The sequence below is a fragment of the Larus michahellis genome, chromosome 6, assembly GCF_964199755.1.
Source record: "Larus michahellis chromosome 6, bLarMic1.1, whole genome shotgun sequence".
In the NCBI taxonomy this organism is placed as follows: domain Eukaryota; kingdom Metazoa; phylum Chordata; class Aves; order Charadriiformes; family Laridae; genus Larus; species Larus michahellis.
In genome coordinates this window covers 3,327,614-3,345,055 of record NC_133901.1, presented here as the reverse complement: position 1 = coordinate 3,345,055, position 17,442 = coordinate 3,327,614, and the positions used below count along the sequence as shown (strand labels likewise).

Genomic DNA, 17,442 nt, shown 5'->3' with positions numbered 1-17,442 from the left:
TTAGTTACTCGGCTGTAGGGCCAGCAGGGTAAATTTTCTTCCAGCTGTTGACTTCGGAGTTTTGTTTAATGCCTTTTCTCATGACTTTCATGTCTCGTCTGTCTCTGACTTGTGTCAAGTAACAGTTTATTTTCATTTTGGAATCCAATTAGACAATGATCTTTTTTCTGTTAACTTAAAGGAGAAGTTGTACTTTTTAACACGGCTCATGGATTTCTTCATTCTTCAAAAGGTTTTATGTTGCCTGAGATTTCCAGTTCCAAGTTGTGTTGCTTTAGTAAACGATTTCATTCTCCAACTTGACGCAAACTGTAGAAAAGGTGAAGGGAAATCCACACAACATGCTAGAAGATTCATTAGGCTTAATTTTGTGCCTCTGGGATCTGGTTCAGCTGATCACTTAAACACACATTTGATTGCCCCTTGGACTTTCTCATGGTCTTGAAGTTAAATCCTGTGTGTAAATACTTAAGTCACAATTTTGCAGTCTCCTGGATGCCCTCACAAAAGGGGGTTTGTGTGTTAATATTTGTTAATACTGCATTTATTTATGTTTCCGAAGGATTTAATTCCGTGATGTGGTGGGAGTCTGTACCGTTAGCTCTGTTAAACTCACTAGGGTGTTACTCAGCACTTTATAAACCATTTCTTAGATTCGGGATAGGCTGGATGGCAGGTTACGGGGCAGTGTCATCCCCAGTGTGTTTACCTATGGCTCGAGGCCTGTTCCTCAAAGATGGGGAAATGGCTGTTAAGTGACATGTGTTCTCTGCACTTGCACACACCAGAACTCTTGGCAACAAGCTACTGCTTTTGGCTTTACCTGAAAGGAAGGGTTGTGACTGGGGAAGCATTTCTTTTCGTGCATCTGCGGATGGTCTGACGTTTAACAGGAAACCTCGTGGCCATAAATGATACGCGATGGGTTCCAAGACTGAAATGCAGGTCCCTGTGGCTATTCAGGCTGTTATCTGTCTGATCACAGATTTGATATTTTAGAGAAATTCATGAACAGGTGACAGTTTAAAATGCTCCCATTAACTACACATTGCAGTTGTGAGGTGTTCCTGCCTTTCAGACGTTTAAAATCAAGAGCCACTGCAACTTGAATCAAATACACTATGCCTGGCATGCTATGAAAACCCAATTCATCTTTTGAGGTAGGGCCCAGACAGGATGTCAAATCTGGTGTGCGAATAACACAAATGGTTCTTTTAAGCACTTCTGTCGAAGTATTTTGTATGTATATGCAAGTGCAAATATGTAAGCATTTGTACATAAGTATTTTGAATGTATATAAGCATTTTTATTCAAAACATATTTGTATCATCTGCTGAATGCTCTTAGCCCTGTGCAGTCTGGACTTGTTCCTTGTAGCGTACCTTGCGCTGTATTTGAGCCTCTTTGGAATTTAGTATATTTTACAGCAAGCTGCAGGGATTGATGCTGGAGGTGTTAAAGTGTCTCATTAGGATCAAAAATCTTTCTGTACCTTTGCACCTGACTGACTCAGCAATAACAAGTTCACTCACACAGTTTACAGAAATAAAGGCAACCAGGTCTGACGCTAGCCGTGTCTCTCACTCGGTTGCTGCTGGCTGGAGAAGCCGATATTGTTTTATTATTGCAAGTAAATTATTGTAAGATTTTCTAGTTTTCCCTGTATGGAAGGGCAAGGGCTGAGATTTAAAGCTCTTTGGCCACGCAGTGTCAGTTGTGTGTTGCTTCCTATCAGTTAAGCCCTTTCTTCTCCCCAGAACGGATGTTTTACAGATGTTACAGCAGCTGAAGTGTTTGGGGTGATAATAGTAGGCAGTGCTAGCAGAAGTTTAAAAATAATCTGTTTTATGATAAGCCATTTCCAGGAAAGTCTGCATGACTTTCCACAGCCCTGGCTCAACCCATACGTTTCAAAACATCAGTCTAAACTCTCAGTCCTTAGAAAAATCAATACAGAAACATATCGCTGTCATTTACTTGATGGCTGCATACTCATTGCCTACAGCTATCTGCTAGTCTTCAGCTTGGCATCATTTTACCTGCTTGACCCTATTTCCCTGATCATTTAGGGTGCTTTTCAGGCTTACTTTCTCCATCTGTCTGTAACGTTCAGAAAGTTTCCTTCTTTACTGTTCCCACCCATTATTCTTGACTGCTACAGAGGTGAAAAACGCAAGAGTTACCTGTATATGTGATAGAAATACCTTCTTTGCCATGAGATGCTGATATCTTGTCTTCAGTATCCTTTCCAAGGACATTATATATTAGTATTGGCAAACCTTTCATCAGCCTTTAAAAAAAAAATCATGGAAAAATGCATTTTCCATGGGAAAGCGTTTGGTACTGAAGGGAAAGGATGAGCATCTCTTCCCTATCAGCAGGCCATATATGTTTCAGCAGCTCTGTACGAAGTCCTTGATAACTTCCTCTGTATTGACATGCTTAATATTATGTCACAACATGCCTTTTTAATGATCGCCTCTTTTCAAAGACACTTGTAGCAACACCGGATTAGTTTTCTTGGGCAGTAAAAGCCATGGTAGCAAAACTGAAGCTGATGGCAACATCTTCTTTGCACTCCGGATGTCCGTGGATTTGTGTTTCTACCCCCTTGAGGGTACTTTCTGCAAAGCTTTCCCATTCAGATTTTCCACTGCTAGGCCTGATCATCCAATTTTGCACAGCGTGAAACATCTTCCCAGTGCATCCAACAAGACACTATGGCTGATCCTGAACGTGCACGCTAATCAAAACCTGAAGCAATTTCCCCTCTCGCTTACATGCAAACACATGTTTGCACGCATGGAGAGGAAGCGTCGTGCTTTGAACCACTGGTTTGTCTGTGTTCGTTCTCCCGTGGGCACTCGTAGGCAAGTACATTCGTACCAGAGGGCGCAAACACAATTTTAAAATGTTAAACCTCTAGCAGTGCTTTTCATAAGAGCAATCAGTTACACAGGGAAAGGCTATTGTATTCAATGGCTGTAAAAATAAATATCTATTTGGTGTAACCTGTTTCTGAATAAAATCCGGATACATCTAGCAAGTGTAATGAAATTCAGCAGTAGAATTCTCTGATCAAGAGTGTACATACTCGAGTCGCTTTCTCGTACTTGCAATTTTATTTATTTAACAACTAAACAACTAGCTTAGATGATTCATCGTGATTCATACTGGAGACAAAAGGACAAAGAATACAAAATATAAATGAGGTGGTTTGTTTTCTCTTGAGTGAAGTAATACCTGCAGGTGTTGTGGTTTTTTGTTTGTTTTTTTTTATTTTCTCTGTAGAGCATCACAAGGTATTTAAGACATTATTAGTCAATGCATCCTTTCCTTAAAGAGTCATTTGCCCTTCCACTGCCAGCTTCTCAACTTGAGAAAAGCATAAATCACGTTCTCCCTTGGCACTGACGTTCCGTGTGTTGTGGTAACAACTACTGATGCCTCAAAGCTGTGTCCTTAGTCCTCTGTGGTGACACCAGCCGTAGACACTTCCAGGGTTTGTACTGAAGAATGCAAACAGGGCCTGGGTGTTTGTTTTGTGATGAGTGCCGCTTTAGAGTGTGGTATAAACACTGTTTTTCACTCATGACTGTAAAGTAAAATGTAGTTGTTTTAGGGGCAAAATGCTGCGGAGAAGGAATGGGAGCATTTACAGGCTTTTTGTGTTTAAAAGGAGGGTCTGGTTGCCTTCGTTTCCAAGTACAGAATGATGCATTTTCCCTTTGTCTCACCTCCCCTATTGAAAAGGCACAGCTGACACTTACCATTGGTTGTGTAATATTCAGAATAAAAATTACAAATGTTGTATGTTACTTGGAATATGAAGTACTTTGCTGAAACCAAAGGATTCTTTCTAACAGGGTGAATTTAAACCTTTCCGTGCTGACCCAAGTCCTGGGGGAAGGTATGCACAGTGCGTACTTGGGCAAACTTGTCCCAAACCAGGACAGACATAAACCATATTCTCTCACTCCTGTTCCCACGGGGAGCTTCTGTTCATTGTTGAAATTCATCTTGATAGCTCAGGAAATCTGTCAGTTTCTCTCACACCAGCATCTGTCTCTCCGTGTGTTTTGGATCATTTCATGTTTTGCTGGATCGGAATGTGTTAGTCAGCTGCATGACAGGAGCGCACGGGGATCTATGAACTCCTTTCCCTTTGCTGAAATGTATCCAATAGCAAATCCCTTTTTCCATCCGAGGGGGAGAATGTGTCATGTTCAGGCATTTCCTTGAATTTCTTAGTTGTACCTGTTTGCTTTTCCCTTCCTGTTATATGCTCACCTTTCAGACTCCAGCCATAAATAGTTCGAGGAATGGGTTGATGTTCTTCATTTACTATTTCTGATCTCTCCGTATATCTATTAGACAAGGAACTTTAGTATTCCTTTAACTTGTATCTCGAACCACTTTGTTGGATTAATCACCTCAGTTACTACGATACGGAACTCACTGGGGTTTGTACATTCAACTAAAGGTGAGGCAGCTTCTGAAGCTGGACAGTTTGTTTTGATTAAATCATCATTTGAGAGATCTAAGGATAGTTGATTTTCTTGTCCTTAATAGGGAAAGTGAAACTCGGCCTTAAAGATCATTTCTGCATCCTGGAAATGTTTTTGCTGACTGGTGTTACTTTTGACTTGATCTCAGGTTCAGACTCTGCTCTCTCTCTCCGTGTGCTTGTGAAAACGAACGCAGTCTATGCACGCGCTGGGGAAGGCGGGCACGTTCTTCACCTGCTCTGCTGGTGGGAATAGTCTGCGCACTCACAGCGCTCCAGTTCACCTCTCACCGTCTTCTTTCTGGACTACAAACAGGGAAATACCAAAATCATGGTGTGCCCAAAAGTGCTGCGGACATTTATTCTTTTGGTGTCTGTGTAGGATTACAAACAACATAACAGTTAACACTCCAAGTTTAAAAAAGTTTGGGAAATACTGACTGGATTAGAATATACATTTGGATATCAGTTAAAGTGTTAGCTGACTCAAGGACACAATTTCACATCTCCTCTGCAAGTGTTGTTAACCTCTAGGATTCTAAAATGTTGAACAAAATTCAATTAAACTCTGCATATTATGATTTTCTATACAGCAGTCATTACGGAATCCAAGCACAAGCTTTCAAATTTGAAAGCAGGACCATCAAATGGCATTGAATAAATGCTGTCTCGGAAGGAAATGTTAGTGTTCTTGATTTATAACCATCGCTTCCTGCATGCCTGTTTTTCCAATGGTAGATTTCAAGCTCTACCCCAAAACCATTCCTCATACCTTATTAGATCTTAAAATATCACAGCCCAAATTGATCTTCTTTGAAAAAAAGATCAGAGCTTATGCGCAATGATCTGTGGCTTCCCTTGATTCATAACATAATTCTCACAAGGGAAAAGAGGCTCGGGTTTTAATTGGACTATTAATTTTGGCTTGTAAGCAAGAGTAATAAGCGATGTTCTCTGAATCATTGGCAACTGTCTTGCTCTTACTGTTCCTAGGTGATGAAGTAGTCATTCCTCAGTTGCTTGCGGTGGCATCACGTCTGAGGGACACTGCAGAATTGTTCCAGTCTGATGAGATGCGCCCAGCTAACGACCCCAGGGAGCGCGCTCCTGTCAGAGTCAGGATGCTCAATGATGTGCTGCAGAACTTGGAGAAAAGCTTCCTGGTTCATCGAGCTCCTCCAGGACTTTACAGGTATGGTGCTCAACACCTCCTTCATTTGAGTCTAAATGGTAATCTCGCGCCGCTTGGTTTTCAAAACTGCCAAAAAACCTGTCTCAAAACTGCAGAAAACACTAATTCATTACAATACAAGAGGTCATTAGAATGCAGCCCTGTAGCGTCTCTGCCATGACATCACTGCAGACAAGACGTACGGTGTGACGGCAGCTCAGGCAGCACGACAGAGACTGCTGTTAGACGGTGCAGTAAGCTTTCAGAAGAAGAAAATACTTTGAAGTCTGATACTGTTTGACAAGCTCCACCTATGTTTTATTTAAAACTTTTTACAGTTCATTGAAGATTCAGAATTATACAAGATACAGTGTAGCATTATTTAACATATTTAATTATATAGTAGTGTTCTTGGGCACATTTCAACCAGTCATAGGCAGTACAGTGGAGTGAATGAGAGGGCCTCGGTCCGTCACCATTCATAACGTCTTGTCTCTGGTTACAGTTGTTCTCCAATATGTACTCAGCTGCACTACCCAGGTTGACTTTAAGGTGCCGTCATCATTCCATTTTTCACTTTCTAAGAAAGAAGTCTACAGGTCTGTATCTCTCACCATAAATTCCTCTACAAAAAAAAAACTTAGGGCAATCGGTAGCTTTAAAAAAGTTAGCAAAGCAAGAATTGGCCGGCCTGGCCCTCTGGCTGTTCAGCAGTAATACAGTATGTGCAAGTGCCTCAGTACGAGCTGTCCGAGGCGCTGTGTTGCAGCCCATCAACGTGGTGTTTCATAGCTTGGCCCCAAGGGTGTGTTCTCAGTGCCCTCGGCGTATGCGGGTTGTTTGACTTCACCAGGCTTACTGGGATGAGTTTGAAGGACTCTGTGGCTGAAGCCAAGGGCTCATCCATACTGCCCATTAGGAGCCTTCCTAAAGGAAAAATGTCCCTAAAGCCGTACCCAGGTTTTACTTCAGGGGAAACTGGTTGGCATACTCAAAAAGAGCTCCGAAGCGAACTGACACGCGTGCATACACAGGAGACAGACAGGGCCAGGACACGGCAGTGAATGAGGCATCTCTGCTAGTTGGGAATATAAATGTACTTGCAACCAGAACTACTAAATGAGTATTTCATTGCAGTTGGTGGGAAAAATTGTCAAATGTCTTGTGCAAGTGATTGTTTCAAACAGGCACAAAATAGACAGATGGCACGGGCAGAATTTGGAAGAAAAGCAGAAAGCTACAGCATCAGGAGGAAGAGGTTCTTCCAAGTATTAGGAATGGCATAAACCAAATGCAGTCATCTTTTAACAAAACAAAAAAAAAAGTTAGTTGTGGTGAACTCAACGGTGTTCATGAATAAAATCCTGACAGCTATAATAAAGAAAATATAGTAGTGATATTTGAGGAGGGACTAATTGACTTCATTCCTGCTGTGACTGGATTTATAATATAAAGAAATAAACCAAAATGTGATTAAATAATGTCTTAATATTCCAGGTTTAGCACTGTTGTCTCTTTTTGTCTGAGTTGGTGTGGTGTTGCAAAGGAGCCATAAAACTACTTAATATAATGTAATCTGTGTTGCATCGCAGGAGCACGTCGTTGAATCTGGCCCCGTTCTTTATTTGTAAAAACAAATTATAACAAACCTTAGGATTCCGGTAAGAGGGGTTTTTGAGGTCTCCAATATTTAAATTCTTGCAATGCTGGCAATATTACTTTTGTTAGTCATCAGGATGTAATTGCTAGATATGCAGGTATAATGTGAATTACATTTTTCACCTTCCTGCTCCCAGCAGTACTTCGGCCCAGAGTGCGCTTTTCACACTGGCAAAGTAGATAGTGTGAAAGTAAAAATTTTGTCATTTTCTCCCTCTTGATTTCATTAATTTTAATACAAGATTTAACAGTAGACGATAAGGTTACTTCAGAGTTTGTGGGCAAACTTTGGATTTGACTTTCTTCTGAACTATTTTACCTAACATCGCCTGGAGTATGTAACAGTAAAGTACACCTTGTGTATCATCATTTGGATACTTATTTAAAAAGAATGCATTCTTTGTACTGTGCCGAGGTGTGTAACTGTAGTCTAGATTTACCTTTAATACAAATAGACTTGAGGACAGCGATAGATTTCTCATTTCCTTCCCTGCCGCTAAAAACCTGCAGTACAGTTCCTTTTCAAAAAAAGCCTCTAACGATATGTCTTTATTTGGATTGGTTTGCACTTTTTAGGGATTGAAAGTCCCTCTATTAATTGACGCAGTTATAGGACTCTGTTTTGTGTTCTGCAGCTGTAACGGTATCACAGGAACACTAGAAGTACTTGAAAATCCTGGTATACTTTTTTTTGCTTTTAGAACTTTAAGCTTTTCTTTTTGCAATTTGGTAAAGAAAACAAACAAAAAAATCAGTCTCACAGCCAGGACCTTGTATGCCATGTTTCATCCCAGTCAGAAGATTGATGGGCAAGTTATAAACCCCTGAAATAGTGGTTTATAATGGAAATGCTGGCAGCCCTTTAACTATAGCAGCGCAAGCAGTGCCGCAATAAATACTGTGCTTCATCTGTAAACAGAAATTTAGGATGCAGTTTGCAGCCTTGACCTTCAGGCTCCAACTGTGTTTAGATCATTAAGATTCCATAAATACCGTAATTTACAGCCTTCTGAAGGAAGAATTTGTGTGCACAGTAAAGCACGTATTCTTCATGAAAAAATGATTGCTTCCTGTATACCCATTTGGACTCGTATTCTCAACCTCAATCAAAGGACTTGACAAATTTGCTGAAGTTTAGGCATCATTTTTAGGCTTGTGTTTGTCCTAATTCACAGCTCTCCGGATCTATCCTATGTTTTCTCTTCTAGAACTTGAATTCAAAAGAAAGGGGGATTTTTTTGCGTTATTGCAGGATGTGGTTACAACCTGCTTGTGTTTGACCGCTGCAGGGGAACGAATACATCTTTTCTGGATATTTTTTTCTGTGGTTTGTACGCTCATTGCCATGGCCGTAGTCTCTTACTGTATATATGTACTTAAAAATACAGATACCTCATTCCAGTCAATGTCGTAGGGCAATATTTGGGCACAATTGCTATAACGAGCAATCAAATTATCCAAAGTTACTAACAGAATTCAAATTACTTTAATTTTTGATAGTTATATTAGGATATCCGGTCTAAATTTAAGTAACGATGATCGACATTGGCAGGTTGTTCAATACAGTGGAAGTAAACACTGTCGTTTGGATGATCATCTTCTTGCCTCAACTTCATGACATTGAAGTGAAAATTTGACAACAGCGTACTTTCCCCGTCATATTCTATTTCCAGCTGAGCTGGAAAGATACAAATACAGCTTTCGTCGGGGTATTTTAGTCTTATCCAAAAATTTAGGCAGAGTGAAAAATAATAGGTTGAGAAACGTTATCCTGCTTTGCAAAGGTTACCCGGAGGCTTGATTTGGGGTTAGGACACAATCTCAGAGTTTTATTGTACCTGAAGAATTTCTGTGATTCCCAATGGTATAACCCCAGGTAGACTTAATATTTCCAAAATAAATGTTCGGGAACAAAATAGGATAGCTACTGGTATCTTTTGCTTATCTGCCTTCACTTCGCATAAAATAATCATAATATTGGTAATTTTGTGATTTATATTTTGTCATTATTTTAATGGAATAATGGGGCTGTTTCTTGCTTTCCACTCCTACAGTGTATACTTGTGCTGAACATTTCCCTAGATTTTCTGATGCTCGTATTTTGATACTAGTACTAATAACCATAGATTACACTGCAGTGGCATGCGTGAAGCCAAGGTAAGCACAGAGGTCCTGGTACTTCAGGCACTGTGCGTAGACAGGAAAAAATAAAAAAGATTATCTCGGGCATATTGTCCTCTCAATGAGGTGGTCAGCCTCAGCAGAGAGATGATTCTATAAATGCTGATACGTAGCAAGAAGATCTCAAATTCTTACCCTCATCAGCATTCAGTAAAGCCCATGTAGTCGCCTGCTGGGGACAGAAGAAGATGCTTTATCTCCGTATTCTAAACAAAGGGTGCTTCAGCCATAAATAAACATGGATCGAAGCAAAGACCTGGGGCAGTTTCCCTACAGTGAAAGCAACTTGTCTGATAAGGTCGAGGAAGTACTCGCTGACACCTGTCCTGACACTGATTAACCAAATCTCGACGTGGCTTCTGAGAGGGAATACAATTAATTTCTGTAAATTAATGTTTGTAAGTTAGGTAATCAGGCAAACGCATCCATGCTGCGTGATGAGTCTCCTCTCTGTCTCTTTCCTGAACATCTTTGTCTTTTGTGCATCAGCTAATTTTTCAAACTCTTAGATTCTAGAAGTCTAGTGTCATGCTTTCGCATGCTTTTCACCCTACAAAAATACCCACCCAAACACTGGCACCGCCAGTATCATGGATAACAAGACAGCGTGTGTCTTCCTGGTGTTTATAAATATGGAGCTCGACTCTTAGTTTGCCTAGACTAAGACCATTCCTACTGTTCTTTGTATGTTTTATTTCTTATATTTGCTGATCACCACAGCCTCTGACAACCTGTCAGCCTAACCTGTCTGTCGAGTGCATGTGGCCGCCCCTTAGGTATTCACACAGGGAGCTTGTGTCTTTGTGTTGAAAGGCGTAGCGCTTCAATAGCATGGGAACAATGAATAATAACGTTGCAAAGAAATGAGATAATCAAGAAAACGTTATGGAGTATCAGGCAGAGGACACTCAGTGAAATAAGATGTCTTCTCTTTCTGAAAGTGTTTTGTTTTGTCGGGTCCATGCCTAGAACTCAACCTGATATTCGTATTTGATGGATGCTGTTGATACTCGATGGATCCAGTAGAAAGGATGCAGGGTTTCCTAGAACATCCTGTGATGCTTCCACCGAGATTTCCAAATCTAAAGGAGTCACTAAATACAGAGTTTTGTTGTCTTTGGTCTTTAAAAGTCCAAAAAAAAAAAAAGGCACACAAGGGCTCAGGCTGTCATTTCCACTTCAGTTAGGTGGGTTTTATTCTTAATAAACCATTGCTTAAGGGTCACTTATGTCCTGACTGACAGTTCTTTTAACAATTTTTTAAAAAAATCAAAGTCAACTTGTGTAAAATCTTTCATTTGAGTTTCATCTTAGCTTGCCGAGTTTCCCCTGCCCGTTAAGGCAGTATGCATCTGTCACCGCTAGTTAGGGAATTGTTGCAGGGGCCATTGGGCTACGTTTAGCAGATGTAATTGAGTGAATTCAGTAATAAGTAGGTGAAAAGTAAGGATTTTGAAAACAATCTGTGTTTTCAAGAAAGACCTCCAGCAGTTTTTATTGCTCATTTGTGCAAGTTAAACTTCTTCCTTTTGCTTCTTTTTATCATGGATACCCAGGTGTGACATTAACACTTCTTTGGGCTAAAAAATCACAACAGCTCAGTACGTTAAAATGCACTGAATAAAATACTCTCTGTAGGCAGTGATATATTATGCAGCCTGAATTTGACATAATGAAATGACGGAACAATCAAAAGATGCTTTTAGCGCCACACAAAAAGATAATTTGCGTCACTGCTAATCTCATGCCGCTCAAGTGTTTGTTGTTCACTGGGACAAACGTTTCCCTTTCGCATGGCGATGTGTTATATACGTTGCTGACAGGCGTACGGAGTCTACTGCATTTATTTCTGTTTGACTGATAAACTGCAGCGGATTCTCAGGTGTCAAAATTCACATGCCCTATGACTCCAGTTTCTAGAGATACAATTAGTAGGAAAATTAAAGTCCTTATTGAATCCCTATGTGTAAGCAAGCTGCTCATTGGATTTACAGAGGACAAACGTTAACGATGCAAATATCCCACTAATCTTAAACAGTGACATGGGTAACTATGTAGTGCAATGTCATGTTAAAAAAAAAAAAAATCTAGCCAAGAGTTTCTACAGAAGACAGTAATTCTGGCTCGTTGCACAGACTCTTTGCAGATCAGTTTTTTCATTTTGAACTTTCGAGTAGAAAATATTCCAGTATACTTTGTGGTAATGTTTGAGATCTTTTTGACTGACCTGAACCAAACACACGGAGTACGTATTTTTCTGCATCATGTAATGTGGAGGAGAGAGTGATTTGGGATGGTGCTGATGATCTGTAGTGTGGGAGATACTGCAATGATTCGTGTTGCGCTGACAGTAGTAGATAATGTTCTGTCTCATGTTATCTGCCATATGCAATTTGTAAATACAATACTGGAATGATATTGGGGGAGAAGGAAAGTATTGTGGACTGGATTTAGAATAACGTACCTCAGATTTTGCCGTTCAGTCAGAATAAATGAATTTTATTCTTACTGTACAGCAGTGATTTGCCATTTGACTTTTCACCCTAGTATCCTGTGTCTTTCAAAATTTGCATCTCTTTCTTCTGGAACTGTTCCACATCTTATAAATGGAGTTACAATTCGTGGTATCGCTTGTTTCACTTTCTAATCCATCACTGGTGTTTCTTGGCTCTGCAGTTCTTGTTCAGCTCCCTTCTCTCTGATACACATTTGCCTGAATGTATTTTTTTTACCCCTAAGATGTCCTCCCGTTTTCTTCTACCTTCTTCCTTCAAACTGCAGCGATTATGCAGTCTAGTTGTAGTTTGTAAGTCTAACTTAGAGATGACGAACTCAAATATTCAGGACAGAAGAAGTGAGACACGGTTTCAGTAAGACTCGCTTCACTGGGGCTCACTTCATGAACTCCTAATGAGAAGAAAATCACAGGAAACATTCCAAGGATGGTTTTATGTTCTTCCCCAAGAATGTGGGAAGGCAAAAAGCAGTTGCGTGAGAGAGGTGGAGGGCGGCAGCTATGCACTGTCACAACATCTGAGATGCTGCGTGTGCTTAGTAAATCTTTAGTTAATGCTTACTTGAAAGATCATTTTCCTCCCAGTCTTTGGTAGCGGACGTTGACTGAAAGGATTAGGTTCTTGGTGTAAATGCTCCTGTGAATACATGCCGTGTGTCCGATGACCGGGATTCATCAGTGGTGACAATCATGAGTCAGTAGCCAGAGTTTTTACAGCATAGTCGAAAGTGGTTTTTATCATAAAACTGAATAGACTGAGTCATCTCTGCAGGTCACCCCTGATTAGAAAATAATTTATAAGAACATATTGCAATTCTTAACTGCCAGGTTTTTTGTTTGAATCCTAAAACCAGAGACAAACCAGTTAGTTAACGGCACGACAAGCAATGATGTCAGTATAACCAGGTTGGTACAAACTAAGAAGTATTTCCTATTAAATCCTGAACACTAGATTCCAACAGCACTTACATAGATATCTCTGTCTTCAAAAAAAATGCAATAGCGTGTTTGGCACACTTAGTTCAGTTTAAAATCATAATTTGAGTCAAATTCATACATCTGGGTCAGTAGCAGTCTCTGGAGTAACAACCTTGATATAAGGTGGACTGAAAGTATTTTGTTTACGGTATTCCTTTTAAACATTGTACCCGACTTCTACGTGGGAGTGTAGCATGGGGGGAGGAAAAATGGAACTTTCTTCTCTCTTGAGCAGCTACCAGAAGCCAGACGTAATTAAGGTCACTTCCTATTCACTCCGATGGTGCAGATATTCAAAATGGGATTTGAGGGACCAGGAAGAAGAAGACACAGTCATGAATCTGCTCATTCAGTGGATCAACATAATGTAGTGTTGAAATCAAGCTGTAACTCCGAATAGCACAAGTACCATTCCCCAGGACACCTTTTGCCACCAGCGCAGCTCCCCAGAACAAGTATAACTAGGAAAATGTAGGGACTGTTTAAATGCATAATGGACCTGTAGGAACAATTTTCTGGTGGCATGAGCATTCTCTGGCACTGGACGACTTTGGGAAGGGTTCTGCCCTCGTCCTCCCAGCCCCTCTGGGGGGGATTCAACAGCGCTGTGGTTATTCATTCTTTCAGCCAGATAGGTAGAATTTCATCCGCTGGGCTGTTGACTATTTAACATTCATCCGTGTGTGGAGCAGCACGTTTATCCTGGTGTACATCGGTAGCAATTGCTACTTTGATAATGCTCTTACAAATTCCTGTTACGGTTATTATTTTTCTCATGACTGATAATCATGCTGAATTACACCCTTTCTTAATACAGAGAAGATGCGATGAAGTGAATGTAACTCAAAACACCTGATCCGAGTGGCACTTCAAATGGGTTTTCCTTTGCAATCACCAGTACATGTAATGACCATGAGGTAATGACTGTATTTGTTGTCTTGTAAATTTTTACTATTTAAAGAGCATTTGCTGCATAAATACTACTGAATTAGCCATCTGCAGGGATGTAATTATGGTTGACTTTAAAGCTTACATGAAAATCTTTTCATTACACCTGCAAAAGCAGAAAACCACTGTAACTAGGGATTATGTCATGGCTGGAAACTAGCTGTCTCGCTTCCCTGATATGAATGGCAAACCTGGGTGTACCTACCTTAATTTATTTTTCCTTTATGTACTTCTCATGAATTTTCTTCCATCCTTTTAATTAGATTGGTTGGTACACTTAGAGAGTTCTGTCCTTAGTATGCATCAGACCCGTTATGTTTTTGGTACAGTAAATATTATTACACATATTGCAATTTACCACAGCATTCGTGGCCCTTAAGACAAGAGTGCATCCAGGACGTACATTCCTTGTGCTTTCCGTGAATGTGCGTGATCGTGACCTGGTTTTTTTGTATAATGACATTTATTTGAATGTGTGGCCTTATTAGATGTTTTAGCCCATTTCACAGTGGTGGTTGTGCTAACTGGAAAGATCCGTTCACTGAGGGCTATTCCGTGGGCTCTGTGCAGAGCTGTCGTTCCAATGCCTAGCAACTCTTCCCGTTAGGATACAGTTCCCATTTGGTTTCCCTCCCTGGCAGATCTCACTCAGGTCTGTGCTCAATAGGCCAAGAACATTCGGTTACAGAGAAAAATAGCCTGTGATCTCAGAAAGTTATATAAAGCATTAGGTTTTGAATTTATTAAGTATGACAGAAACTTAATATTTTATACATTATTTCATTTTTCTTATAAACGGTAGAGTCGATAACATTTTTTAGATCCGAGAAATATGTGGTTCCACATTTTTGGTCATGACAGGTAAGAACCACTCGTGTATGTTTGAAATATTAGCCAGGAACATTTCTCAAATATAGTACAAAAATAAGTGGAATTCATTGGAAAACTAGTTAAAAATGTAATACTCCCCCCACTGAGGTATTACCCAGGCAATAGGACTTAGAAATTCGGTGGTGGGATCATTAACACAAAATTACCTTAAATGGGATAAAAAAACCGTTAATTTTGTGTGTATCCATGCCATTGAAGGTAATAAAAATATAACTTCAGGCATTTCTGTAAAGAACATATTATGACATGATTAATTTTTTATCTATAGTTAACTCTTATGATAGTGACCTTTCTGATTTTGGCTGTGGTGATAACGGTCTCACGTCTCCCGGTGTGGAGTTACTTACGATGATAAACGTAATCAGGATCGGAACTGGACATCAAGGTCAAGCCAATTTACTGCACAAATACGGGACCCTGCTTGCAGCTTTGTTTAGAAATTGTATTCCTCCTTAGGAATCGGATGTTTTACATGATTTCTAGATAAAAAACGCTATGAAGCCTTCAGAATATCAGCTGTGAGCCATTTGGGAATAATTTTATTAATTCACTTCCCTCAAGTCCTTGGAAATAGTAGCACATCTGCTTTGAATTTGTACGTTTCAGACTGAGACATCCTTAAAAGAAAAATAGTTTCCTCCAAATTATTCAGCATAAGCATATGTTTCTTTCCTTTGAAAAGCAAGTGCAGCATAAATCAAAGAACACCGTGCCTACATTTGGTACCAACAGCTACATTATCTGAAGTTTAACAAAGTGTATTTCATACCAGTTGCTGCCAGCAAATAACATTTTAAAATACAGTTATATTAATTTTGTTTAATGCATCATCACTCTTTACAGATGCAAGTCCTTGTTCTAAGAAATTACAGAAAAAATATTGAAGGACTTTCCAGGAATGTTTACATTTCTGTGGAGTATATACCATTCTCTCATCAGCTGCGTGTCGGGTTCAAGCGGTCTGTGGCAGAGTCTGATAGTGTGTTTTGTGGCTTCTTCAGGAATTTCTAGATAAAGTCACTTAATTAATTTCTATAAAACCCTAGAGAAAATCATGCCTAATTAATTAGAGAACTGCTCTTCAGCAGTCATAAATAATCGCTTGCAACTTCTGAAGAACAAATGCACCCTAATTTTTCTTTTTCATTCCGCTTCTGTTCTGTGAAGTATTCTGCACTGTTGAAGTTGTAGAATTGGTTCTTCTTACTTACTGATCGTACTTACTCCAAAGCAAGAAGAAATAGATTTCCTAAACTCAGCAAATTTCCAACAGGGGAAAAACTGTGAGTGCAAGGTTGATGTTCAGCCCTTGCAAAAGAGGTATTTTATTGAAGCCTGATTTTACCCAAACTCAGTCTTTAAACTAGTCAGACTTCTTACTCCGTTATTCTTATTTGAGGCTGTTCCAGAACATCAGTTCTCTTATGATTAGCAACTTGAATCAAGCTTCCAGCTTTCATTCGTTCATGATTATTTTATATTCTACTAGAAGCTGTTTTGCTATCACAAGCCACAAAAATATAAAAAAGTACGGGAAGAAAGGAAGTAATTACTGTTTATTTAACGAAAGTGAAAAAGTTTAGCTACAGGTTGTCATAGATACAGTATCCCATTTGAAATCTTTTCCAAGCCATTACAAAGCAATGTCCTATTATCAGAAAATGAAGATTAGCGTTCATCTAGCTTTTTATTACTGTTGACAGTAATGAAACAACTATCAAAAGAATAATTTTCTTACATGTTTGGGAGCAGAAAGTGAAAGTGAATTTTTGCTGTGAATGTTGAGTTTTAGTCGCAAAAAATTCCCCAAGCAACCTTTACTCAGCTTGATTTCTTTAATAGATCTTTCTCTTTAGGATTCCGAATGCTCGTACGTGCAAATTGGGATGTAGTAGGTGAATCTGTAACGATCACCAGGACAGGTTTAAGGTTGGGAGGGTCTGTAGGTACGGTTCGGATGGCTGGTTATTATAGAGTCAAGTCTGATGCGGTCACCTCTTTAGGTGAAGGTTGTCGGGGGTGGTGGGAGCGGGCTGCTCCCTAAAGGATGGGCAGCCAAGCATGGTAGCGTGGCCAGCAGGGCAGTGGCCGCTCCAGCCAGGCGAGCGCCCAAGCAATGCAAGCAGGGGAGGCCTGGGAGGGGCAGTCAGGTTCAGCCGAGAGCCTCGGCCATCAGGCAAGCCCCCGGTGATGCAAGTCAGGCCGGGAAGTGGTCTTGAAGGTTGGGGTCTGGATCAACGGGCTGCAGGGCAGCACCAGGGCTGGAGACAGGCACGCCTACGACGTGGCTCAGGCCGGGACTGCAGACCAAGGGCTCGGGTGAGATGGGGCTGCTGGGCCTGCGAGCAGGCGGTGTGGGAAGTGGCCCAGGTAAGGCTGGTCGGGCGAGTAGGACCTATTAGTGCCATCAAGGCCTTGACAAAGATCTAAGGTTGGCTGGGCGCAGCAAGCTGAAACTTATGCTAGAGTTAGGGTTGGCTTTAGCAATAATTCAGTAAGAGCTTAGTGTGGTTTACAACAGTGCATTCGTTACCTTTAAAAAAGCACTGTAATCAAAGATAACTGCAGGAATGAAAGATAATATATCTTGTA

General features: G+C 40.3%; 1 protein-coding gene across 3 annotated transcripts in view; it reads left to right on the top strand.

Moving 5' to 3' along the window:
* NAALADL2 (N-acetylated alpha-linked acidic dipeptidase like 2) overlaps window positions 1–17,442 on the top strand; it is a 503,786-nt gene that overhangs the window by 471,415 nt on the left and 14,929 nt on the right. For all 3 annotated transcript variants that reach the window (XM_074591744.1, XM_074591745.1, XM_074591747.1), the window contains one exon: window positions 5,501–5,699. In XM_074591744.1, the coding sequence (XP_074447845.1) occupies window positions 5,501–5,699 (199 nt within the window). The remainder of the gene's footprint in view (window positions 1–5,500; window positions 5,700–17,442) is intronic.